The 25,181-nt window shown below is 35.7% G+C and overlaps 1 protein-coding gene across 5 annotated transcripts in view; it reads left to right on the plus strand.

Annotated features, from left to right (window-relative positions):
• MAP4K5 (mitogen-activated protein kinase kinase kinase kinase 5) overlaps positions 1-25,181 on the plus strand; it is a 118,889-nt gene that overhangs the window by 52,837 nt on the left and 40,871 nt on the right. For 4 of the 5 annotated variants that reach the window (XM_010341094.3, XM_074393951.1, XM_074393952.1 and 1 more), the window contains 8 exons: positions 3,017-3,064; positions 3,145-3,187; positions 4,453-4,525; positions 10,655-10,786; positions 13,106-13,168; positions 16,115-16,196; positions 17,773-17,889; positions 24,880-24,958. In XM_010341094.3, coding sequence (XP_010339396.1) covers positions 3,017-3,064; positions 3,145-3,187; positions 4,453-4,525; positions 10,655-10,786; positions 13,106-13,168; positions 16,115-16,196; positions 17,773-17,889; positions 24,880-24,958 — 637 coding nt within the window. The remainder of the gene's footprint in view (positions 1-3,016; positions 3,065-3,144; positions 3,188-4,452; positions 4,526-10,654; positions 10,787-13,105; positions 13,169-16,114; positions 16,197-17,772; positions 17,890-24,879; positions 24,959-25,181) is intronic. The other variant, XM_074393954.1, reaches the window with a different exon arrangement.

Raw genomic sequence — 25,181 nt, forward strand, 5'->3', positions numbered from 1 at the left:
GAGACAGGGGAATCACTTGAACCCAGGAGGCAGTGGTTGCAGTAAGCTGAGATCACACCACTGCACTTCAGCTGGGACAACAGAGCAAGACTCCGTCTCAAAAAAAAAAGAAAGAAAGAAATGGAAAATATTTAAAATGAAACATGGAAAGAATTTTTTTTTTTTTTTTTTTTTAGTGAAGAGTATCATTAAAGCTGTAGGACAATTTCAAGTGGCCTAATATGTATGTAATTGGTGTCCTTGAAGGGACAACAAAAGTAAAAGGGACAAAAATGAGAAAAAAACAAAAAGAACAGAGAAGAAAGTTTTCCATATTTGATGATAACTATTAATATGAACCCACAGATCCAAAGTGTTCAACAAGCCCTGAGCACAAAAAAACATGAAAAAAACTACACTAAGACACATGAATCAAATTGCTTATTTGATTAGAACATCTTACAAGCATTCAGAACAGGACTTATGATATATAAAGGAACAAAGACAAGGAAGATTTATTGTTAGAAATAAGTGAGAAGAGAGTGGAAAATTTTTAAGTACTGAAAATAAACTGTCAACCTAAAATTCTATTCCTAAAGAAAATCTCTTTCAAAAACAAAGGCAAAATAGAGTTTTTCAGACTTATAAACACTAAAAGAATGAATCACCAACAGATGATCCTACAAGAAATGTTTAAGGAAGTCCAACATTATGCTCAAAGGAAATGCTTACTGGAGTAATTTGGATTTTCTGTTTTTTAATTAGGGATACTTAACTAGTATATATTGTACAAGTACTAAAAAACATCTGAAATCTGAAACACTTTTGGTCCCAAGCATTTTGGATAAGGGATATTCAGCTTGTACTTATAGGGAAATTTATAGCACTAAACAGAAGCTCTCAAATCAATATCCTCAGCTTCCACCTAAGAAGCTAGAAAAAGATGAGCAAATATAATACAACATAAGCAGAGAAAGGAAATAAAGATCAGAATAGAAATAAATGAAATGGAAAACAGAAAACATAGTAGTAGAGAAAATCAGTGAAATAAAAATCTGATTCTTTGAAAAGAGCAATAAAAATGATAAACATCTCCACAGATTGATCAGGAAAAAAAGTAAAAAGAGAAGAAACAAGTGATCAGCATCAGAAATGAATGTTGGGATATCATGACAGAATTTACAAATATTAGATAACAATACAGTATTATGAACAGCATTATGCCAGTAAAGCCTACAACTTAGATAAAATGGGCAGTTTCAACAGGAGGTACAAAATACCAAAGCTCACTCTATGAGAAATAACCTGAATAATCTTATATGTGTTCTCACAAAGAAAACTCCAAGCCAGATGATGCCATGTAATAAATTCTTTCAAACATGTAAGAAAGAAATAATACCAATTCTATATTTACCTTTCTAGAAAATTGAAGAGCAAGGAATAAATCCTGAATCATTTTGGGTCAGCATTATTCTGACATCAAAATCAGACAACAATCTTAAAAAAGAACAAAACTGCAGACTAATGTTCTTCATAAACCTAGGTGCAAACATTAAAAGGTTTAGCAAAGGTAATCCAGTAATATATTTTAAAAGTTAATACATCATAAACAAGTGGAGTTTATTCTAGAATGCAATATTGGTTTAATATCCAAAAATCATTTCATCTTAACGATTAAGAAAGAAAAACCACCTTATCATCACACAGTCTGATAAAAATTCTGAGCATGCTAGGAATAGAGAGGAACTTATTCAACCTGGTAAAGGGTACCTGTGAGAAACCTACAAGGTCAGCCAAACGGTGATGAAGTCTGCTTTTACTACTTCTTTTCAGCATTGCCCTTCCTGGAGGTTTCAGCCAGTGCAAAAAGAGAAAACGATGAAAATAAAAGGCATCTGGATTAGAAAGTAGGAAGTAGAACTCTCTTTATTCACAGACCACATTATCATCTACATAGAAAAAGGAATAAAATCTGCAAAGTAGCTACTAGAACTAATAAGTGAGGCTAGAAAGATTGTAAGATTCAAGATTAATATACAAAAATCAATTGGATTTCTATATACTAGCAACCGACAATCAGAAGTTAAAAGAAAATAACTACCGTAACCTAAAGAATATGACACTCTTAGGGATAAATATGACAAAAGATGCATAAATACCTGCGTACATAAAACTACAAAATGCTGAGAGAAATTAAAAACCCAAATAAATGGAGAACTATACCATGTTCATGGACTAGAAGACTCAATACCGTTAAGATAATAATTCTTCACATATTGACCTATAGATTCAGTACAACCTCAATCACAGTTTGAGGAGGCTTTTGTTAAAGAAGTTGACATACCGATTCTAAAATTGCTGTGGAAATGGAAAATACCTAGAATAGTCAAACAACTTTGAATACCTGATCTATAGTGACAGAAAGCAGATCAGTGTTTGTGAGGGTTGTGGGGAAGAATGAGAAAATTACAAAGGAGCACCACATACGGAAACTTTTAGGGATAATGAATACGTTCAATATCTTGATTGTGCTTAGTAATATATTTCTGATTTTTATCAGAAAATAAATTAGAAATTTTCTAGCCGAGCATGGTGGCTCACGCCTGTAATCCCAGCACTTTGGGAGGCTGAAGTACAAGGATCACTTGAGGCTAGGAGTTCAAGACCAGTCTGGCCAACATGGTGAAACCCCATCTTTACTAAAAAATACAAAAATTAGCCAGGCATAGTGGTGCATGCCTGTAATCTCAGCTACTTGGGCGGCTGAGGCAGGAGAATCGCTTGAACTCAGGAGGTGGAGGCTGCAGTGAGCCGAGATAACTGCCACTGCAGTCCAGCCTAGGCAAGAGAGTGAGACTATGTCTCAAAAACAGAAACAAATCTTTAAAATATAGTAAACATTTATTTACTTATCTAGGTTTTTTTCTTCCCCAGAAAGCCATTCCAGTTTTCCGTATTCAGTAAGAATTTAAGTAGAAAATTTAGGAGTCATGTTTACGGTTTTGCTGATACATTCTTTTTTTTTTGTAACTTTTAGGGTCTTGCCTATTTGCATACTAAAGGCAAAATGCATAGAGATATCAAAGTAAGTTCATTTAATACATTTAAACTGACAATTCTATTGGAAGAAATTTTATGATGCTAATATTTGTACTTTTGTTCTAGGGTGCTAATATTTTATTGACAGACCATGGCGATGTAAAATTAGGTATGTTATTTCAAATTCCTAAGATTTTTTCCTAAAATTTTAATGACATTTTAATAAAATTTTAATAAAATTTTAAATGAGAATTAGCATTATATAAATTTAATTTTCATATTGAGTCACAATAATGTTTAATTTTTTTTTTTTTTGAGATGGAGTTTCGCTCTTGTTACCCAGGCTGGAGTGCAATGGCGCGATCTCCGCTCACCGCAACCTCTGCCACCTGGGTTCAAGCAATTCTCCTGCCTCAGCCTCCTGAGTAGCTGGGACTACAGGCACGTGCCACCATGCCCAGCTAATTTATTTTTATTTTTAGTAGAGATGGGGTTTCACCATGTTGACCAGGATGGTCTCGATCTCTCAACCTCGTGATCCACCCGCCTCGGCCTCCCAAAGTGCTGGGATTACAGGCTTGAGCCACCGTGCCCGGCCTTAAATTTTGACCCAGTAATTTTACTCCCAAAACTCATTTTAAGGAAATTAAACCTAAAGATGGAAAATCAATATTCACTGAAGCATTAATCATATTACTTATGTTAGAAAAAATGCAAACATAGTCTAGCAATAAAATAACTGTTAAACTGTGATAAATCTATTCAATCATTAATATCTGTGAATGTGTAAGAGTAAAACTGGTATGTTAAATGACAAAACTGGACTGTATATTTATTATTTTTCAGCCACGGGTTTTTGTGTGTTATTTTATTTGTTTTGAAAGAGATGGTCTTACTGTGTCATCCAGGCTGGAGTGCAGTGGCTCAGTCATAGCTCCCTGCATACTTGGACTCCTGGCCTCAGGTGATCCTCCCACCTAATCCTTGCAAGTAGCAGGGATTACAACGCAATCTTGTTTAACTACAACACTTAAGAACATTTATATTTAGAAAAAATGACTTTAAAAAAAATAGTACCAGAATGCTATCCTTGTTGTATTAGGATAAAAGGAATATAGGTGTGTGCTTTTCCCATGTTTTTTATTTTTTGGGCTTTTTTTCTCTTTTCCCCAAATTCACTTTATCATGTTTATAATAAAAATATTTTTTAACTTTGTTCTTAATAAAGTACATTTTCATTCTAGTAAAGTACAATAAATTGTTTTTAATAAGTATGTTATGAACTAAGCAAGAAGAGATTTAGGTGTTTAATTTATGTACATTTTTCTAACATTAGTAATTGAATTATTGATAATGCCACGTCTAAGGGTGAAAGTAAAAATGTTGTTTGGTGTATTGTAAGGAACTAAAATTTTCTGGTTTTTTCCTCACCAGCTGACTTTGGTGTGGCTGCAAAAATAACAGCTACTATTGCAAAACGAAAATCCTTCATTGGCACCCCTTATTGGTAAGACATTATTGTGATTGAATTTTATACATTTTCATTTCTTCATGGTTTAGTGATCAACCTTGATACTTGGTAAGAGAAGTGATAATTCCAAGTTGGGAGGTTTGCATGCTTCTTGATACTACCAGAAGTTCTGGTTGGGTTAGGGAAGTTTGTTGCTTGTATTTATGGTTCAGCCTTTTCTGTTAAAGTGCTAATAATTTTTACTATTCGTGTGATTTTACATTGAGAGGACTCTTAGGTATGAAATTTTCAAAAAACTTGCCCACTGTAATTTTCTTACCCTTTCTTCTGGTATTGCTTTTATTTTAATCTAGGACTTTTCCACTTTAAGTTCCAGGGTACATTGCAGGATGTCCAAGTTTGTTACAGAGATAAACGTGTGCCATGGTGGTTTGCTGCACCTATTGACCCATCACTTAAATTTAATCTGTGATTCTTCTTCCTGCTTGTTAAAACTCCTGCATCCTGCCTACCTTTAGTCTCACCAGTCACCGGACTCTTAATGCATTCCACCAATTACTGACAAAATAATCTTTCTAAAACATTGCTTTCATTATTGACAGATGATAGAAATAAAAAGCCTCATAATAAAACCTTAATATGTAAAATAGTAAATATTATAAAAGGTGGCATTTACAGTTTGTGTGAAAGGTTGGATTCTTTTTTTTTCTGAGACAGGGTTTCATTCTGTCACTCCTGGCTGCAGTACGGTGGCACAATCACAGCTCACTGCAACCTTGACCTCCCAAGCCCAGATGAACCTCCCATTTCAGTCCCCTAAATAGCTAAGACTACAGGCATGCAACATCACAGCCAGCTAATTTTTTGTAATTTTTTTTTTTTTTTTTTTTTTTTGTAGAGACGGTTTCATCTAAAACTCCTGGGCTGGTCTAAAACTCCTGGCCTCAAGTGATCCACCTCCCAAAGTACTGGGATTACAGACTTGAGCCACCACACCCATGCAATTTGGATTCTTTAATGTGCAGTGTTTGGGTAGTTTATTATTTGAAAAGAAATTTAAGTAGCCCTGTACCTCATACCTGGTTTCAAAAAATCATTTGAAAATAAATTTAAGTAGCTCCGTACTTCATACCTGATGTCAAAAACTCACATGTGAAAATAGTTAAGTATAAAAGTGAAACCAAAAAACCATCAGTAACTATCTATTTTAAGATTTGAGGAAGGCTTTCTGAGCATAAAATATAAAACCTTAAAAGGAAAGGTTGATAGATTTAACTACATGAATATTTAAAACTTGTGTATGTCTACCAGCTTAAACAAAATTAAAAATCAAGTAAAAAAACAGGAAATATTGTCTAAAATATGCCAAACTAGGTTTAATAGTTTTAACGTGTAAGTTCGTATAAGTCGATAAAAAGAATGTCTCATTGGAAGCAGTTAGTAAAATAATACATATTAGATATCATGAAGTATGATAATGGTTCACAAGAAGTTGCAGATTTCATTTTTTTTCTAAACCAACTCTATGAGCAAAGAAAATGGCATAGACTTATTTGTGCCTAAAGAGAGTACTTTTTTCATAAAAAAGAAAGGTAGAATATATCTAATAGGTAAGGGGTAACCAAAATTTTTCACATGAGGCCAGTAAGAAAACCCCCAGAATTAACAAAGACTCAGTTTTCAATGACATATTAATCACAGACCAATTAAAAAGCTACATAAAAATCTTACCTACATATTAGAAATACATTTTAATTCATCCATAAATCCAACAACCTTTTAGACATATAAAGAAAAATTTGTACTAACTGAAAAGAAAAAAAACACTATGTATTGAAATCATTTATTGTCACTTAAAGGGTGTCTACAGAATTCTCACGTCAATATTGTCATGGAAAATAAGTGGAAATCAGTAGTCCACAGATCCTCATTAAGAATGAACCACTGATAAACACAATATGTTTATAACTTGTATAACATTTCATTCATGTGCATGTTTTGGGCATTGGGCAATGTTTAATTTACTTTGGGCTTTCCAAATTATATACGATTTCTTTTCAATAGGCTTTTTCCGATGACTTTCGAAATAATTACTAAAATGGAAACTTGTTTTGCCAACTACTAGGATTTAGATACAGAATACATTTTTATTTTTATAAGATTCATCTCCAGTGTGCATATATCATATATCTTTCAATGTACCTGAGAGAAACAAAGGCATCCCTACATTCTGTATGTTTACAGGGTTTTTCAGAAATTGACTTCTTATCATATCTTCAACTAGAATTGAAAACACTGAGGACATTACCACATTGTTTACATGCATATTTTCCCCCAGTATACGTTTTTTATATTTTCAAAGGAAAGTGGCAAAATTACATGCCTTCCCGTATTCCTTACATTCATAGGGTTTTCTTCAGTATGAGTTTTTTTATGTGTTCAAAGGGAACTGGAACATATAAACACTGTACAACATTTCTCATATACACATGGTTTTTCCTCCAGTATGATTTTTTTCATGTTTTCAAAGATAACTCAGGTAATTGAATGTTTTCTCACATTCCCTACATTCCTAGGATTTCTATGAAATATAAGTTATTTCATGTTTATATACAGAACTGGAATATCTGAAGGCTTTATTGCATTTCTTATAATCATAGGGTTTCTCTCCAGTATGAATTCTATCGTGTGTTTCAAGGTAATTGAAAGGACTGAAGACTTTACCACATTTTTTGTTTACCTTTATAGGGTTTCTCCCCAGTATGAGTTTTTTCATGTGTTCGAAGGGAACTGATGTCTGAAGGTTTTACCACAATTTTTACATTTATAAAGTTTATCACCAGTATGAGTTATCTCATGTGTTTCAAGGTAACTGAAACAACTGAAGGATTTACCACATTTTTTGACATTGACAGGGTTTCTCTCCAGTATGAGCTCTTTCATGTCTTCTAAGGAAACTGTATTGATTGAAGGCTTTACCACATTTTTTACAGTTACAGGATTTCTCTCTAGTATGGTGTTATTCTTGGGTTCACATGGAGCAGAAATGACTGAAGACTTTACCACATTTTTTACGTTTATAGGGTTTCTGTCTAGTATTATTTCTTTTATGTTTCTGAAGGGAACTAGAAAGAGTAACTCCCTTACCATATTTCTTATATGTAAAAAATATTTCACAAGTGTGAGCCCTTTTATGTTCTTGGAAGTAACTAAGACAACTTAATTCTTTCCCACATTCTACATTCATAGGGTTTCTCTCCAGTATGAGCACTTTTGTGGTTATGAAGATAACTGGAATATCCAAAGGCTTTATTACATTTCTTTCATTTATGAGGTTTTTCTCCACTGTGAGTTCTTCTATGTTTTTGAAAAGAACTGCAGAATCTCAACATTTCTTCCATTCACGGGGTTGTTCTCCATTGTGAATTACTTTATGTCTTTGAAGTAAATAGGGGAACTTAAATGTTTTCCCATGTTTCTTAGGTTATGTAATGGCCTGCAGGTCATGGCTTGGAGCATGCAACTCCTATAGACTTCTTTGTTCCTTCTTTACTCTCACTGCTTCATTTAACTAACATGAAAAAATATATATTTTGAATAATGTTTCCCTTGAAGAACAAATTAAATGACTCTTTTCTATCAAATTGGGAAATGTTTGGAATTATGGTCATACTTACTATCACTAGGTATTTGGCAGTGAAAGTAGAAATTGGTAGAATAGGGGTTAGGGAGGGAGAGCATCAGGAAGAAGAGCTAATGTATGCTGGGCTTAATATCAAGGTGATGGATTGATCTGTGCAGGAAGCCACCATGGCACACATTTATCTGTGTAAAAAAACCTGTGCATCCTGCACATGTACCCTGGAACTTAAAAGGTGAAGGGGAAAAAAAGGAAGTTGGTAGAACAGTTTTGAAGCATAATTCGATGGTAGTGTTTATCAAAAACTTTAAGCAATGTTTATCTTCTTTATTCTCAGTAATCCTACTTCTAGTAATTTATTAGAGATGCATACAGAATTATACATGATAAGCTTTATCACACTTTTAATGATAAAAATTGAGGGAAAATAACACACAACATGAATTAGTTAAGGAAATTATATACATTTCTTCAATAGAATAATATGCTGCTATTAAAGATTATGTTGTAAAAGATTAATGGTCAACAGATAGGCTTATGATATGTTGTTAATTTTAAAAAGCAAGATTCCAGGTAGTATATGCAATATATCATTTTATAAAAGGGATGTGTGTGTGTGTGTGTGTGTGTAAAAATTGTAGATGAGAATATGTGACACAGGAACTCTCTTTGAGTGAGATCATGCTTAACTTGTTTTCTTCCATATTTTTTTGTATACTCCAAATTCTTTTCAAATTTTGTATACTCCAAATTCTTAAAGTCAACATATATCACTTTAAATAACAGAAAAAAGCCTCAATGAGTATCAGTTAAATAAAAGTTAAATGAAGATACAGGTGAGTTAGATAACCTATAGGATTTCCTTTGTCACATCAGAGTCCCTCACTGTCTATGACTGTCCTTTTTGTGAACACTCTTTTCTAGTCTAAATTGTCTATTTTTTTGTACCCTGACTATATCAGGTAAGATAATACCACTTTAGCTTTCTTTACTTCTTCCCCAGGATACCCTTTTTCTGTGTTTATCTTAAGTCCTCCCCATTCTTAAGAGGGTCGCACACTACTTTTCTACACCTGTGGCCAACTGATTGACTACAGTTTCTCACTGAGCCAGGAAGTGCAACAGTCATATTCAACTTGACATTCCAGTTAACCACTGCTAACTGATTCCAGTGGGTAGAGGAGATGAAACCTGTTTGATTTCTCTGGGCTCTAGCTTAGCCTCTTTGCTCTGAGAAACTTGCCTTCAGTTATCTTGCTCCATGGTGATCGTTTTCTTACTCCGATACCCATTATTATGTGTGTAGCACTTGCATGTAGTACACATCCATGTGTTCACATTTTTAGTATACATACTTTATATCCTAACCACACTTAATTTGAGAGACAATGTGTTAGTATAACTTTTTGTAGTCTAAGTAAATATAAAAGCAACTTGTACATTGTGGATATTCATTTCAAATGAATTGAAGTTAAGTTAGTAAACATTTGAAACGATAAAAGAATATTTCCCCTGAACAGTGTTATCTATGCTTTATAACTTCAGATGCCTTCTACAATATTGACTCCCAAACATGTATCTCCAGCTTCAGTCTTCTATGTATTCAACAGTTGTTCAATAATAGCTCTGTTTCAATATCCACAAGTTATCCATCCTCAGATTTATATCTTAAGCCAACCCCTTTCATTCTGTTCCCTCTGCTACTGCCTTTGAAAGTTTTTGGGTGTTTTTTTTTTTTTCTTATATTTTTGAAACATGCCTGACAGGTTTCACCTCATTTCAGACTATCCTTCATCTTGCCATAAAGTTTTATATTGTTTGCCCTCATAATTAGATCTTTGACTGGGTCCGCTTCATTTTCATGATAAAGTCTAACCTTTCTTGTATAATCAGTAAATCACTTATGATCTAGACTCTCTCAAACCATGTGTTTTTTTCCTGTCCATTGCAAACTTATTTGTAAAATAAGACAAAAATGAATTTATGCATTTGGACAAGCATAAATGTTTACTCTCCACTTCTGTATTTATCTCAGACTGGTAGCCAGCAGTGTATGGCCCCTTACCAATTTGCAGATGATACATTGAGCACTGTCTTGTCAGCTTTCCTAGTCTCCCTGAATTTGTACTCGTTTTCTCTGAAATGTCCAGGCTCCCCAACCTACTTAGAAAGTCTCACCTCCTTTGGGAATCTTTCTTTGACCTTCACAGGGATTTAGATATTCTTTTTCTTTTCCCATATTATGTAACAAGATTCACAAAAACAGAAACTAAACTAAAACAAGATTTTTCCTTAGAGCACAAACATTCAGAGGAGGGCATTCAAGATTCTTAAATAATGAATTTTAAAAGTGTGTATGTTCGTGAAGTAGAGATTTAAGACTTTACTTAGTAAAGTTTCTTCTTTCCTAGTAAACACCTCACAACCTTCTTCCCTCCAACAAGTCTAGTGATTATAACAGGAAGTAACAGATTCAGATCAATATTTTTAACAATAAAACTGTTACATTCATTGATTCCTTCTAGGATGGCCCCAGAAGTTGCAGCAGTAGAGAAGAATGGTGGCTACAACCAACTCTGTGATATCTGGGCAGTAGGAATAACAGCAATTGAACTTGGAGAACTTCAACCACCTATGTTTGATCTTCATCCAATGAGGTGTTCTCATTATTTATAATTAAACAGTTATTGATGAAGCCTTTGGGGGAAAGTGAAATGCCGATAGCTCAGCATCAAGCTCATTTTTAAGAATGAAAAATAGTAAAGGTGTTGTAAGGGATTCAGGGATAATTTCATCTGAAACCTACTTTGGGCTAATCTGAAGGTATTTACCTCAATTCATTGTTCACAATTACAGATCAGTCTCCTTGTTCTGTTCTTCTTCTCACTACTGTACTTGACTATTTATTTAAATAAATAAAACCTGTCTTGTACTGCTGCTCGTAAAATAACATAGAGTAAGTTGTCTGAACTGTTGGAAGCTTTTCCATAAAACGAGTTTCCCTTAATAAGCACACTAGGATATGACAGTTAACATTATCTGAAGACTTTTTGAGTCTTCCTGTTCATTCTTCTATCAGTTGATCTTGTTGTTGTTGTTGTTGTCCTCTGTGAAATTACAAGTAAACAATAGAATGCAGATGAGACTTTTCTAGTTACATTTGATTTTGTTTCTTTTTATTTTATCTAGGAATAATGAAGAGGTATCTATGCTGAATATAATTATCATTTACATTCTAAGTTGTACTAGTCTGAGAAAAAACAATTTGAGGGCTTCTGAAAAGTTTTGATACTTTGACAGAAAAGATAAATTAGGCTAAAATTGAAACTTTTAAAGTAAATGGGATAAAGCTTAAAAAATTACAGAATGGGGAAAGTGTTCTCTTAACATGATGGGCAACAGATTAATATATACCGTATAAGGAACTCATTCAAAGACTACAAGCATAAGGTAGATTAAGGTTTATGAGCAAGTACCAGATATGGGAAACTATTTGACTGCATAAGCAGCTAAAGATACATACATATATAAAGATACCTACTTTTAGGTAGAATGCTGATAAGTGCAGACTTTTTGGAAAATACTTCGATGTTATTTGTTAAAGGCAATACAAATGTTTTGGTGATTCCACTGTTTAGGGGATTACACTTCAGAAATAATCCAAGAAAAGAAAATTCTAAGAATTACGCATTTCAGGATAACAAGGGGAAAAAATCTAAATATATAGTAATTGGTGAATTGTTAAGCAAATTATTTAATACTTAAGGGCAGCCATTACATATGTATGAACGAAAGCAAAATGAAAAATTGATTATTAGTGAAGAAAAATTATAATTACTAATGTAAATATAATGTAATTGGTAAGCATTTAGATAAAGACTAAAAAGATTAGAAATTTTTTTTTTTTTTTTTTTTTTTTTGTGAGGTGGAATTTCACTCTTGTTACCCAGGCTGGAGTGCAATGGCGCGATCTCGGCTCACCGCAACCTCCGCCCCCTGGGTTCAGGCAATTCTCCTGCCTCAGCCTCCTGAGTAGCTGGGATTACAGGCATGCGCCACCATGCCCAGCTAATTTTTTTGTATTTTTTTTTTTAGTAGAGACGGGGTTTCACCATGTTGACCAGGATGGTCTCGATCTCTTGACCTTGTGATCCACCCGCCTCGGCCTCCCAAAGTGCTGGGATTACAGGCTTGAGCCCCCGCTCCTGGCCTAGAAAATTTTTAAAAGCTTAGAAAATTTTAAATAATAGAATGGTGTAAATATAGATTTTTTTTTCATTTTTCCTTTGAATCAGTTAATTTTTAAAAAGGAAAAATATCTTTGTTATGCTCGAAAAAGAAAAACTAAGGAATATGCTTAGAAACCTGGGATTTTGTAGGAAATGCTGAAATAGAGTATTTTAGGACTTCCTTCATAAATCCTCTCTCCTACTACCCCTATAGTCCATAAAAAGGGGGTCACACATGATTTTATAGACAAAGTCCTTTTGTAGATTGGCTTATGTATTTAATGTAATGAGAGAATATGGGAAATAATTGTCCAAAAAAGGAAAACAGTCAGGAAATTGATATAATTTGCCTATACACCCAAAATAAATATGGAGGCCAGTCTTTAGTTAAACATATATCTTAATGTTAGAGTAACATGTCATCTCTATGTGTTAGAGAATTATATACAATTTAATATAGACACGTGCCTAAGATATAATACTAGTTACATATGTAACAGTATACCAAGAAAACTCTTTTCTGGCATTGGGTAGGTTTGCTTTTGTGAATAAGGGCTTATTGGAAATTTAAAGAGAAATTTTTTTGTAGGCTATCTAAAATACTAAAAATTTAATTTCCATATCCCAAAATAGTTTTCATCTTTGCCTACATGTGTAGTAGTCTTACATAAATTCGTTACAGAATTCATTCTAATTGTTAGATGTAGTGATTTTGATATTGTTCTTAAACTGTTATTTTTATTTCAGGGCTCTATTCTTAATGTCAAAAAGTAATTTTCAGCCTCCAAAACTAAAGGACAAAACAAAATGGTGAGTTAAAGCATATATAGTTTTATAGAATTTTTCAGTCGAAAGGGGTATAGATTCAGTTCTCATATTTTATAGATAATTAAACAGAAGCCCATAGACATTAAGCAGTTTTCTCAAAGTTACACAGCTAAGTTGCTTGCAGACCTATGGCAAGGATCTGGATTTATTTTCTGTTTTATTTATTTATTTATTTATTTATTTATTGAGACAGGATTTTGCTGTGTTACCCAGGCAGGAGTGCAGTGGCATGATCATAGCTCACTGCAACCTCAAATTCCTAGGCTCAAGAGATCCTCCCTCCTCAGACTCCTGAATAGCTGGGCCTACAGGCATGTGCCACCATACCTGGCTAAGTTATTTATTTATTTTATTTTATTTTTATTTTTTTTAAGAGACAGGGTCTCATCACTATGTTGCCGAGGCTGATCTCAAACTCCTGGCCTCGAGGGATCCTCCCACATCAGCCTCCCAAAACACTAGGATTACAGGTGTGAGCTACTGTGCCCAGCCCAGTGTTTTCTTCTTCCTTCAATCTTTCCTTCCTTCCTTCTTTCCTTCCTTCCTTCCTTCCTTCCTTCCCTCCCTCCCTCCTTTTTTTTTTTTTTTTTTTTTTTTTTTTTTGCCAGAAGAATAATGATGCTTTTATTATACAATTTTTTCTACAAATACCAAATGGGCAAGTTTTCCCTTTTTTCATTCCATGCCTCCTTTCGGTCCACATCTGATGAGTGAAGCAGGCAAGATGATGCAAATACATAATCACATGATCTATTGCCCAGAGTCAGTGACAGATGAAACCTGTTAGCTGCGCCCGAATGCCCCCTCCACAAGGTCTGTCTGACTGGTACTGTAACATTTACTGGCTCAACAAATCCTTTTTAAAATTCGAGTTAAGCTTCACCTCCTGTAAAATGATCATCCCCCTATTTAATAATTCTCACTCAATATTCCCAACACCCTACTTATATCTCTTGAAATAGAATCTTGCTTTGTCACCAGGCTGGAGTGCAGTGACATGATCTCAGCTCACTGCAACCTGTGCCTCCTGGGTTCAAGCGATTTTCCTGCCTCAGTCTCCCAAGTAGCTGGAACTACAGGCGCACACTACCACACCCAGCTAATTTGTGTATTTTTAGTAGAGACAAGTTTTCACCATGCTGGCCAGGATGATCTTGATCTCTTGACCTTGTGATCCCCCCACCTCAGCCTCCCAAAGTACTGAGATTACAGGCATGAGCCACCACTCCTAGCCCGGTGTTTCTTTATAATCAGATGTTCTCATGAAACTCAATCATTTTCTTAGCTCTTTGGCAGATTGTGTAAGAAATGTGGTGAGGAAAGAATTAGAAGTGAATATATTAAGATTTTGAAGAAACCTCTGTTTTTGCTCTGTATTCCTTTACTTCCATTAATTACACATTGACTTTTGTGGAAGGTGATATGAAAAGAGCTTCCAGATACCATGACACTTAAAAATCAATCTCTGTTGGGTTTTTTTTCTCTCTCTCTTTTGTAATACTTAGAAAGATTATTACTTATTCTCATTCTAATTTCTTCATTCTCTTATAAAGTAAAGCAGTTCACCTATCTTTATAGTCCAAAAAATTGTCATCAATTGGTTAATAAAAATTAAAGATTATTTTTCTGGTAATATCTTCCCCATACATTTAATAAAGGAAGCCATACAAATAAGTTTCCAAGTTCTTAAATTCTGGAATTTGTTATCTAGGTTACATGGATCTTTGAGGATCTGTGAGCTCCCCAAATTCTATATGTATATCCATTTTTCTAAGAAGACAGTCCATAGCTTATTTCATATTCTGAGAGGCCCCTCCCCACAAACAAGTTCTAAACCACTGCTTTATGTTTCAGTAGCCTTTCTTAGCATAGTTTTATTTAGGAATCAAGCCATTCTGGGGATGATGACAGGAAAGAAAGGCAAATCACACTGTGGAAAGAAAGGAGTTTATATTCTGCTGCTAACTATATTCTTTTGTATTGACACTGGGTGCTTCTTATTCCCTGTTGCCCTAAGTTCCTAAGCATCTGGAACTGAACAGTTTTATGGCAGGAATGACTGATACTCAGTTAGCAATGAATGACTGTTAGCTATAAATGCTAAATTCAGTCAGATTTCAGAGCAGTTACTACCATTGGAGGACCTTTGCCAGTCTCAGATACCATCTGACTCCATGTTATCTCTGTCACAAACCACCAAATCTGATGCAATGACTTGATTTTTCTGCAGAGAAGTGTTGTGTGGTTGTTGTCATTACTGATAAATACGGTTTTTTAATCCCTTTAATTCTTGTTCATTCTCTCCAGTGGAATCTTGGTAATGGTAGAAATACCTTTTTTGTGTCATTTATTGATAATCAAAATGTGATAACTTTATGTCTTCTCCTTTCCCCACTTTATCAATGAAGGTGGCAGAAAACCTTTCTAGTTGCTAAAATTGCTCCCTCTTCTTCGCCTTGTTTCCTAAGAAATTCATTTGCCTCTTTGGGACTTAAATAGTCTCTTAAATTACCCCATGCCTACTCTCTGTGCCATCCAACTCTTTTGTTATAGCACTGCATTTACATACTAGGTAAATTACACAGTGAGAAAAGGATATTTTGACTCCTAAGTATTACCTAGAAAGGAAGGTCTTATATCATGTAAATGACACAGCCTATCCATTTCTGATTGTTAGTGTAATTTTTGTGGTTGTATATTACTGTTCTGTTACTTAATTGTATTTTATTTAAAAGACAATACTGATACAGATGTTTCCAAGGATATATTGTCCTTTGGATTTAGTTTTCTTGTTTTATATACAACTAAGTGACCCAATAAAAAATCATGATGTTTTAGACTGACTTACTGTTCCTAAGTTAATTTTATTTAATAACACCAAAAAGTAATAACAGTGAAATATTTTTGTATGTCTCTTTTTATTTGAAGGTCATCAACATTCCATAATTTTGTCAAAATAGCGCTAACTAAAAGCCCAAAAAAAAGACCAACTGCTGAAAGACTTCTGACTGTAAGTCATTGAAATTGCAGTTTTCATATAGTCAAGAATTAGACTTATCAGTAGAACAAATGTATTTAGGTTTTTAATACAAAAATGTTAGTGATCTGTTACAGCAGGTGTCAGCAAACTTTCTTTTTTTTTTCTTCTCGAAACAGGTTCTTACTCTGTCACCCATAGTAGAGTGCAGTGGCGCAAACTCAGCTCACTGCAACCTCCGCCTCCTGGGTTCAAGCCACTCTCCTGCCTCAGACTCCTGAGCAGCTAGGATTACAGGCACATGCCACTACCGTGTGCCTAATTTTTGTATTTTTAGTAGAGATGGGGTTTCACCATGTGGCTAGGCTGGCCTCAAACTCTTGACCTCTGGTGATCCTCCCACCTTGGCCTCCTAAAGTGCTGGGATTACAGGTATGAGCCACCACACCGGGCCAGCAAATTTTCTACAGTGGGTCGCATAGTAAATATTTTAGACTTTGTGGGCCATACAGCCTCTACCACAGCTACTGAGTTCTGCCATTATAGCACAAAAGCAGCCATAGACAGTGTACACATATGGGTATAGTTTTAATACTCAATAAAACTTTATTTACAAAAAGAGGCAGTCGATGCAGTAGATTTTCCCTATAGGCTATAGTTTGCTGACCCCTGCCTTAGAGAAAACTTTAAAATCTTGCTGTCAGCTAAAATGAATTGCTTTTCTTGGCTTCTCATGTAAATTTATAGAATACTCTGTGCATATGTGTGTGTATAAAATACTTTTATATCAAAAATAGCCAATGATGGCTGGGCATGATGGCTTATGCCTGTTATCCCAGCACTTTGGGAGGCTGAGGTGGGCAGATCACGAGGTCCGGAGTTCAAGACCAGACTGGCCAGCATGGTGAAACCCTGTCTCTACTAAAAAAACCGAAAAGTTAGCCAGGCATAGTGGCTTGTGCCTGTAATCCCAGCTACTTGGAAGGCTGAACTAAGAGAATTGCTTAAACCAGGACCCAGGAGGCAGAGGTTGCAGTGAGCCAAGATTGTGCCACTGCACTCCAGCCTGAGCTACAGAGCGAGATTCCATCTCAAAAAGAAAAAAAAAGAAATAGTCAATGATTACAACAACCTAAGAAAGCTTTACTGAAATGCCAATATTTAATTATATATGTCTTTGTACATTAACATAATGTTATAGAATTCAGCGTATGCAAATATTGGACATACATGCTTTTTTTCTTCTTGTGATTATAGACCATACCACAGTATTCATTTGTATCAGCATAATGATATAAGTAATGAATGTCATTGGTATAGCCATATCTAATCAATATTAATTTTATAACTTAATATAGATTAGAGACCTTTACATAAAGAAATTACTTTCTAAATTTACCCTACAAAGGCTCTTTAGTTTTATATACTATGTAATTATGGATTCTCTGATTAATATTTTTACTAATACATTCTCAGTTTATTTATATTAGTAGACTCCCATATGCTTATCTCTGTTGGTTACTGAATGAAAAAATGAAGATAGCATTTTCTGTAAGCCATAGATGTAAAGGCATACTCACAAAATTTTGTTTTGTTTTCCTTTACTTAGCATACTTTTGTTGCACAGCCAGGTCTCTCTAGAGCCCTAGCAGTTGAACTGTTAGACAAAGTGAACAATCCAGATAACCATGCACATTACCCTGAAGGAGATGACGATGACTTTGAGGTAAGGAAGTGTTTACAGTCTTATATTTGAAAACAAATGTTTTATAAGGCCTTAAAGTTTGCTTTTTTTTCTTTGTCTTCTGGGTCTTTTAGCTTAGTTAAAACAGGTTTAGCTACAGAGATTAATAGTATAAACTATACTTTTCCTGCATATAATTATCGGTTGATACTTTTTTTATTGTGGTATAACCAATTGATACTTTTTTTTATCCTAGACTAGGATTCGTTCTTAACATTATCTCTTTTTATGTTCTTAGTTTGGTTAGCCTGAAGTTTTGGTAGCTGAGATTGAAATCAAGTGTTCCTCTGCAGAAATGCAGAGGTGCTTTCCCTTTTAGTGATTGCCCTTCTTTTTGACATCAGCTTCTGTGTGTGTGTGTGTGTGTGTGTGTGTGTGTATGTGTGAAGTACATCGGTTTCCAAGAAAATAAAAGTTTTAAGAGCCTTGCTTTTGACTAAGAAAACAAAAATTTAGCCAGAGCACATATGCGTATTGTTTCTCACAAAAGAGACTTTTTAGAAATCTAGCTGCTTAGTATTGTAGTTTCTCTAGAATTCATATTAACAGAATACAAATAATTTTAAAGAATGAAGCTGAAGTTCCCACTGGAAAATGTTACCCTTTTCAATATTTCAAAACTATTATTTCTTATATAATTAGTTGTAGGACTATTCATAAGTATACTTGCCTTCTCTGAAAACATTATAGAATTATTTTTAATGTATTTTCTATAACAATACAACTTGTCAGGAAATCAGGGATGAGAGACTTCCTCTTCATTGGCAGGTATCTACTTACGGCTATATATAGCACAATTGGATTTTTTTGCCAGTCTTTCTCTCCTTGTGTTCCTTCTTCTCCTTTTATGATGTCATTTTATTTCTAAGTTTTTCTGAATCTGTCTCTTGATTTCCATTTTAGCCTTTATTTCCCTTATATCTCTACCTTCACTAAAGGAAATTTTCTATTTCTTGTTTTTCAGTTTTAAATTATTTCCTATGTCATACTATGGGCCAGACATGGTGGCTCACACCTATAGTCCCAGCACTTTGAGAGGCCAAGGTGGGCAGGTCACTTGATGTCAGGAGTTCAAGACCTTCCTGGTCAACATGGTGAAACCCCATCTCTACTTGGAAAAAAAAAATACAAAAATTATTTGGGTGTGTTGGTGGGTGCCTGTAGTCCCAGATACTTGGGAGGCTGAGGCAGGAGGATTACTTGAACCCAGGAGGCAGAGATTTCAGTGAGCCAAGATTGTGCCATTGCACTCTAGCCTGGACAACAGAGTGAGATTCAGTCTCAAAATAAATAAATAAATAAATAAATAAATAAATACTGTAGTAAACTACTAGCACTCATTGGGTACTCAGTGTGCGCCAAGTGTTAGGCCAAATAATTTCTATGTTAACTCATCTAATATCAAAACAGTACTTTGTAGTAGGTACCATTAATATCATTGTTTTACGTTTTAAAATATTTAAATTAGATCAGGCACAGTGGCTCACGCCTGTAATCCTAGTACTTTGGGAGGCCTAGGTGCGTGGATCGCCTGAGGTCAGGAGTTTGAGATCAGCCTGGCCAACATGGTAAAACCTCATCTCTACTAAAAATACAAAAATTAGAAAAAAAAAAAGGAAAATATATATATATATATATATATATATATATATATATATATGTATTCATGTTTTACAAATGAGGAAATGAGGGACAAAAAATGAAAGTAATTTGCCCAGCATCATATGGCCTGTAGGAAATGGAATCAGAATTTTAGATCCAGGCAAACTCCAGAGCCTACTCTCTTAGTTAATACACCATCATATTTATGTATGTATTTAATAGAAATAGTCACTAAACAATCTTTTAACTCCAGTCTTTATTTCTTCACTGCCTGGTATATAGCATAACCCTGTCATGTCGTGAGTTCCCAGTGAATATTTTGTTGAATGTTAAATGAACTTGAAGTGGAATTACTAAATAAACCAGCCATACATAAAATTTTTTTCTACTTGAACCACTGTTTGCAACTTGGGATTAATATTTTAATTGTTTAAAGATTCAAAACTTAGTAAAGTTATTCTTGCATAAATATGGAATTAGATATTACTCAGTTCTGCAGTTCACCTTTCACTGGTTATATAAATAACCAAGCACCTCTTACTTCTTACCCCATTTTGCTGGGCTTCCGAAATCCACTCTACTTTCTGAATTATCTATTTCTGTTTAATAATGTCACCATAATTTTCAGTTCTTGAAATGCAAAACCATGTGCCAGGCAGTTGAGGACACAATGGTATATGAGACTAACACTATCCCTGCTATTATAGAGCTCTTAGTACGGTCTCAGAGGAAATTCAGAAATACCAACAAATAATTTACACATGTGATGGAATGGGAAATATAAAGTGCTATGGAGGCATATTATAGGGGCAGGAAAAAACTACTGTAGAAGTGACATTTAAACTGAAAACCTGAAGGATAAATCAGAGGAAGAAAACAAATGTACATAGCCTGAACAGAGATGTTAATAACATGTTTGAAAGCCTAGCGATAAGGGAAAAGGCAGTTTAAGTAAGGAACTAAAGAAAAGTCAGCCTGGGTCAGGCACAGTGGCTCATGTTCTTAATCTCAGCACTGTGGGAGGCTCAGGTGGGTGGATCACTTTGAACTCAGGAGTTTGAGACCAGCCGGGGCAACATAGCAAAACCCCACTTCTACAAAAAACAATCAAGAAAAATTGGCTGGGCATGATGACACAAGCCTGTAGTCCCTGCTACTCAGGAGGCTGAGTCTGGAAAATCTCTTGAGTCTCAGAAGCAAAGGTTGCAGTGAGCCGAGGTTGCCCCACTGCACTCCAATCTGATTGACAGAGTGAGACCCTATCTCATAAAAAAAAAAAAAAAAAAGAAAGAAAGAAAGAAAAGTCAGTCTGACTAGAGCATAAAACAAGGAAGAAGTAAGTGGTAGAAGTAAGTGGTACAGAGCTGGATGCCATCTGTCAAACCGTGTTTAAAATGTTGGGCTTCGGTCTAAGGGTATTAGAAAGCCATTAAACGGTAAAGGAGTGACATAATCAAAATGCGCATTTTTTTTTTTTTAATTTGAGGCAGAGTCTTGCTCTGTCGCCTAGGCTAAAGTACAGTGGTGCGATCTCGGCTCACTGCACCTCCTCCTTCCTGGGTTCAAGCAATTCTACTGCCTCAGCCTCCCGAGTTGCTGGGATTACAGGCTCCCTCCACTGCGCCCAGCTGATTTTTTGTATTTTTAGTAGAGATGGGGTTTCACCATCTTGGCCAGGGTAGTCTCAAATTCCTGACCTCATGATCTACCCACCTCAGCCTCCCAAAGTGCTGGGATTACAGGTGTGAGCCACTATGCCCTGCCAAAATGTGCATTTTTAAAAGATTTCAGTGACTTCAGAATGGTGAATTTATTACCAAAAACCTGTTAAAAGACTGTTGAAATTATACAAGGTAAAAATAATGGTAAATTCAGCTAGTAGAGCAAGGATGGAGAAAAGTGGATTAACTTAAGAATTATGTGAGGGAGTTGATGATTGGATGAAGACACAAAATTAAGGAATAAGAAAAGAATTACTACCAGATTTTGACTTGAGCAGTTGGATGGACATAACCATTTACAGTAAAAGATAGGAACACTATGGTAAAATCAGGTTTGGGAGAAAAGATGAGTTAAGTTTTATACTGAAGAAGATGTTGCATAGAACTTCCAAATGGAATAGTCTAGTAAGGAGCTAGATATGTGGTTATAGCTTGCAGAGAAAAGTTTGGACTAAAAATATAGGTTTGAGGCTGGGTGTGGTATGTCTATAATCCAAGCAGTTTAGGAGAGGCCAAGGTGGGAGGATCACTTGAGTCAAGGAGTTGGAGACCAGCCTGGGCAACATAGTAAGACTGTCTCTACAAAAAAATTTTTTTAATTAGCCAGGCTTTGTGGCAGGTGCCTGTAGTCTCAGCCACCTGGGAGGCTGAGGTAGGAGGATCGCTTTGGTGCAGGAACTCGAGGCTGCAGTGAGCCATGATTGTGCCACTGCACTCCTGCCTGGATGATAGAGCAAGACTCTCTCAAAAAAAAAAAAAATGAAAGTAAATAAAATAATAAAAATAGAACTTTGAGAATCATTAGATACACATGTAGTTGATTTGTTAGGAGTAAATGTGATTACCCAAGGGAAGCATGTAGCATAAGAAGAGAGCCTAGCACAGAACCTGAGATTTCTCCCAAAATTTAAAGATCCAGTAGGCAAAGAGCACTAACAGGAGATTGATAAGGAACATTGAAAGAAGAAAGGAGGCCGGGCGCAGTGACTCAAGCCTGTAATCCCAGCACTTTGGGAGGCCAAGACGGGTGGATCACGAGGTCAAGAGATCGAGACCATCCTGGTCAACATGGTGAAACCCCGTCTCTACTAAAAATACAAAAAATTACCTGGGCATGGTGGCACATGCCTGTAATCCCAGCTACTCAGGAGGCTGAGGCAGGAGAATTGCCTGAACCCAGGAGGCGGAGGTTGCGGTGAGCCAAGATCGCACCATTGCACTCCAGCCTGGGTAACAAGAGTGACACTCCGTCTCAAAAAAAAAAAAAAAAGAAAGGAGAGGAGAGTTTCCGTGAGAATATAGAAATTAAGTTAAACTAGTTTTTTGGCTTGAGGTGATAGTGTTTGATGAGTTGAACAGGGATAATTTTCTAATAGAGGAAGGGGAGCTAGATTGAGTGGTTTGAAAGATACGTAGCCATTCATTTATGAAATTCAGTTGTGGAGGGGAGGATAGGATAGAGCAGTAGCTGGAAGGGAATGAGCTAGAGAAGGATTTTTTTTTTTACATGTGTGTCGGGGGCAGTGCTTGAACAGTATTAAATGCTTATGAATACTGTCCAATAGATAGAAGATTCAAGGGAAGTAAGATGGAAAGGCAGAGCCCATGAGAAAGAAGGAGGGAGAGGCGTGGATCTAGAATATGAAAGACTTGATCTTAGATAAAGCAACATTCTTCTTCCATGAGAGAGGGGGATGCTTGTTAATGCAGTGTAGCTGGTGATTTCTGTTTTCTCTGTGAAGTAAGTGGTGAGGTCTTCTGTACGTGTGAAGGAAAATGGGTAGGTTTGAAGAATGTAAAGAAGGTACAGAATAGTAACTGAGGAGAATGGAGAGTTAAATGACTAGAGAAATGTTAGTGGGCAAAGCTGGAGCTCAGATTAGATGAATTTTCAGTGTATTCTGCTCTAATTTTCCTCCAGCATGATTGATACCCCAGATGTAAACAAAAAGGTAACCAGTTGAGTTTATCCAGGACTGGCATTTGCTGTGCCAGTATACTAAAAGACAGTGGTGCAAAGGGAATTTAGGACTTTTGCAAGAGATTACTTGAAATTATGTACCACCAGACATAAACTGGGTAAGGACAGATGTTGATAAAGAGTGAGAAAGTGGGCCGGGCGCGGTGGCTCACGACTGTAATCCCAGCACTTTGGGAGGCCGAGGTGGGTGGATCACGAGGTCAAGAAATCGAGACCATCCTGGTCAACATGGTGAAACCCCGTCTCTACTAAAGGTGCAAAAAATTAGCTGGGCATGGTGGTGCGTGCCTGTAATCCCAGCTACTCAGGAGGCTGAGGCAGGAGAATTGCCTGAACCCAGGAGGCGGAGGTTGCGGTGAGCCGAGATCGTGCCATTGCACTCCGGCCTGGGTAACAAGAGCGAAACTCTGTCTCAAAAAAAAAAAAAAAAACAGTGAGAAAGTAATGGATCAATGGACTTGATATTCCAGTGGGAACATTAAAGTGTAATGGGAGTAAGAAAGAGAGTAAACTCAAACGATCAGGGATTTGTAATATAGAGGAAATTCACGTATCAGATCTGATGACAGGGTCCAAGATGTGATCTTCAGGAGCTGAAAGTACATTGAAATATGTGAGAATGTCATTAAAGATGGGATCAGAAAATAAGTCTAGAATAATGGATCCTGCTGGGGTTTTGAAGTTCCTTGGTATGTTGGTCGATATTGAAATAAGGGGGGAACAAATGAGCCACTTTCAGAGCCATCAGTGAATGAGAGTGAATCATGAGAAATTTGGTAAATAGGGATTGAGCTGAAGGCCTAACTTCAAAGGAGCAGGAGGTTCTGCAGGTTGGGTAGAAGTAGTTTGCTTCTCACTTGGCTTACTACAGTGTTCTTACTCAGTTTCCCTATATCCAGTGGTTTCTCCCCTCTGTAGTCTCATACATACTTAACAGATAACTCTTAAAGCCAACACTGACGATGCCACTTCCTTGCTGTAAAGTCTCCAGAAATTTCTTTTGCCAGGAAACTAAGGTGAAGAGCCCCAGATTGACAGTTACAGCCTTTGATGATCTGGCTCACCCTCCCGCTCTGTCTTTCCATCTTTGTCATGTCATTACCTAATCTTCACTGCAACCAAATAATAACTAATCCCCACTCCCGACAAACACTCCACAATTTCCTGTTATTTCTTACATCACTTCGTTCATATTCTTTCTGCTGTCTAGAATGCTTTTCCCACATTGCTGTGTATTCAGTGCCTACTGATACTTAAGGCCCCAGATGAGATTACAGCTTTCATGAAGAACTATACCCCTTCAGGTCAAAGTCATTTTTCCCTTCACTGGGCTTTAATAGTAGTCTGTTGTTATCCTCTTAATGAAAGGCACTTGCCATTTTCTTAGATGTGTATATTTGTTTGTCTTATCTTCCTGGACTATAAGTTCTTTGAGAACAAGGTTTGTGTCTGTTTTTGAATTTCTTCAGTATTTTATGCAGTATAAACATGGAACAAGTGAAAAAACTTCCAAAGTATCTTAGCGTTCATTGTATTTGTTTTATGTTTATCTTATAATTTACTATTAGATACTCATATTTATCAATAAATGATAATTTAAGAAAGTTTGAACTTTTAACTTTATCATTGAAATTTGTTAAAGTTTATATATTATGCTTATATTCACAGCCCCATGCAATCATTCGTCATACCATTAGATCTACAAACAGGAATGCCAGAGCTGAACGGACTGCTTCAGAAATAAATTGTATGTGTTTGGTTTACATTTTCCACTGGTGGTTTTGGAGGGTTGTGCTGGGTGTTCTTGTATGTTTTGTAGAATAATAAAATTGCAGACTAATTAAGACTACATACTTCAACATAACAGACTACTTCTAAAATAGGGGTTACTTTTCTGGTTTTGATGGAATTCCCTTGGTTTGTAATTTTTGAATAATTTTTATTTTAATTATGGAGATAATCATGCCCAA

This window comes from Saimiri boliviensis, chromosome 2 (genome assembly GCF_048565385.1).
Source record: "Saimiri boliviensis isolate mSaiBol1 chromosome 2, mSaiBol1.pri, whole genome shotgun sequence".
In the NCBI taxonomy this organism is placed as follows: domain Eukaryota; kingdom Metazoa; phylum Chordata; class Mammalia; order Primates; family Cebidae; genus Saimiri; species Saimiri boliviensis.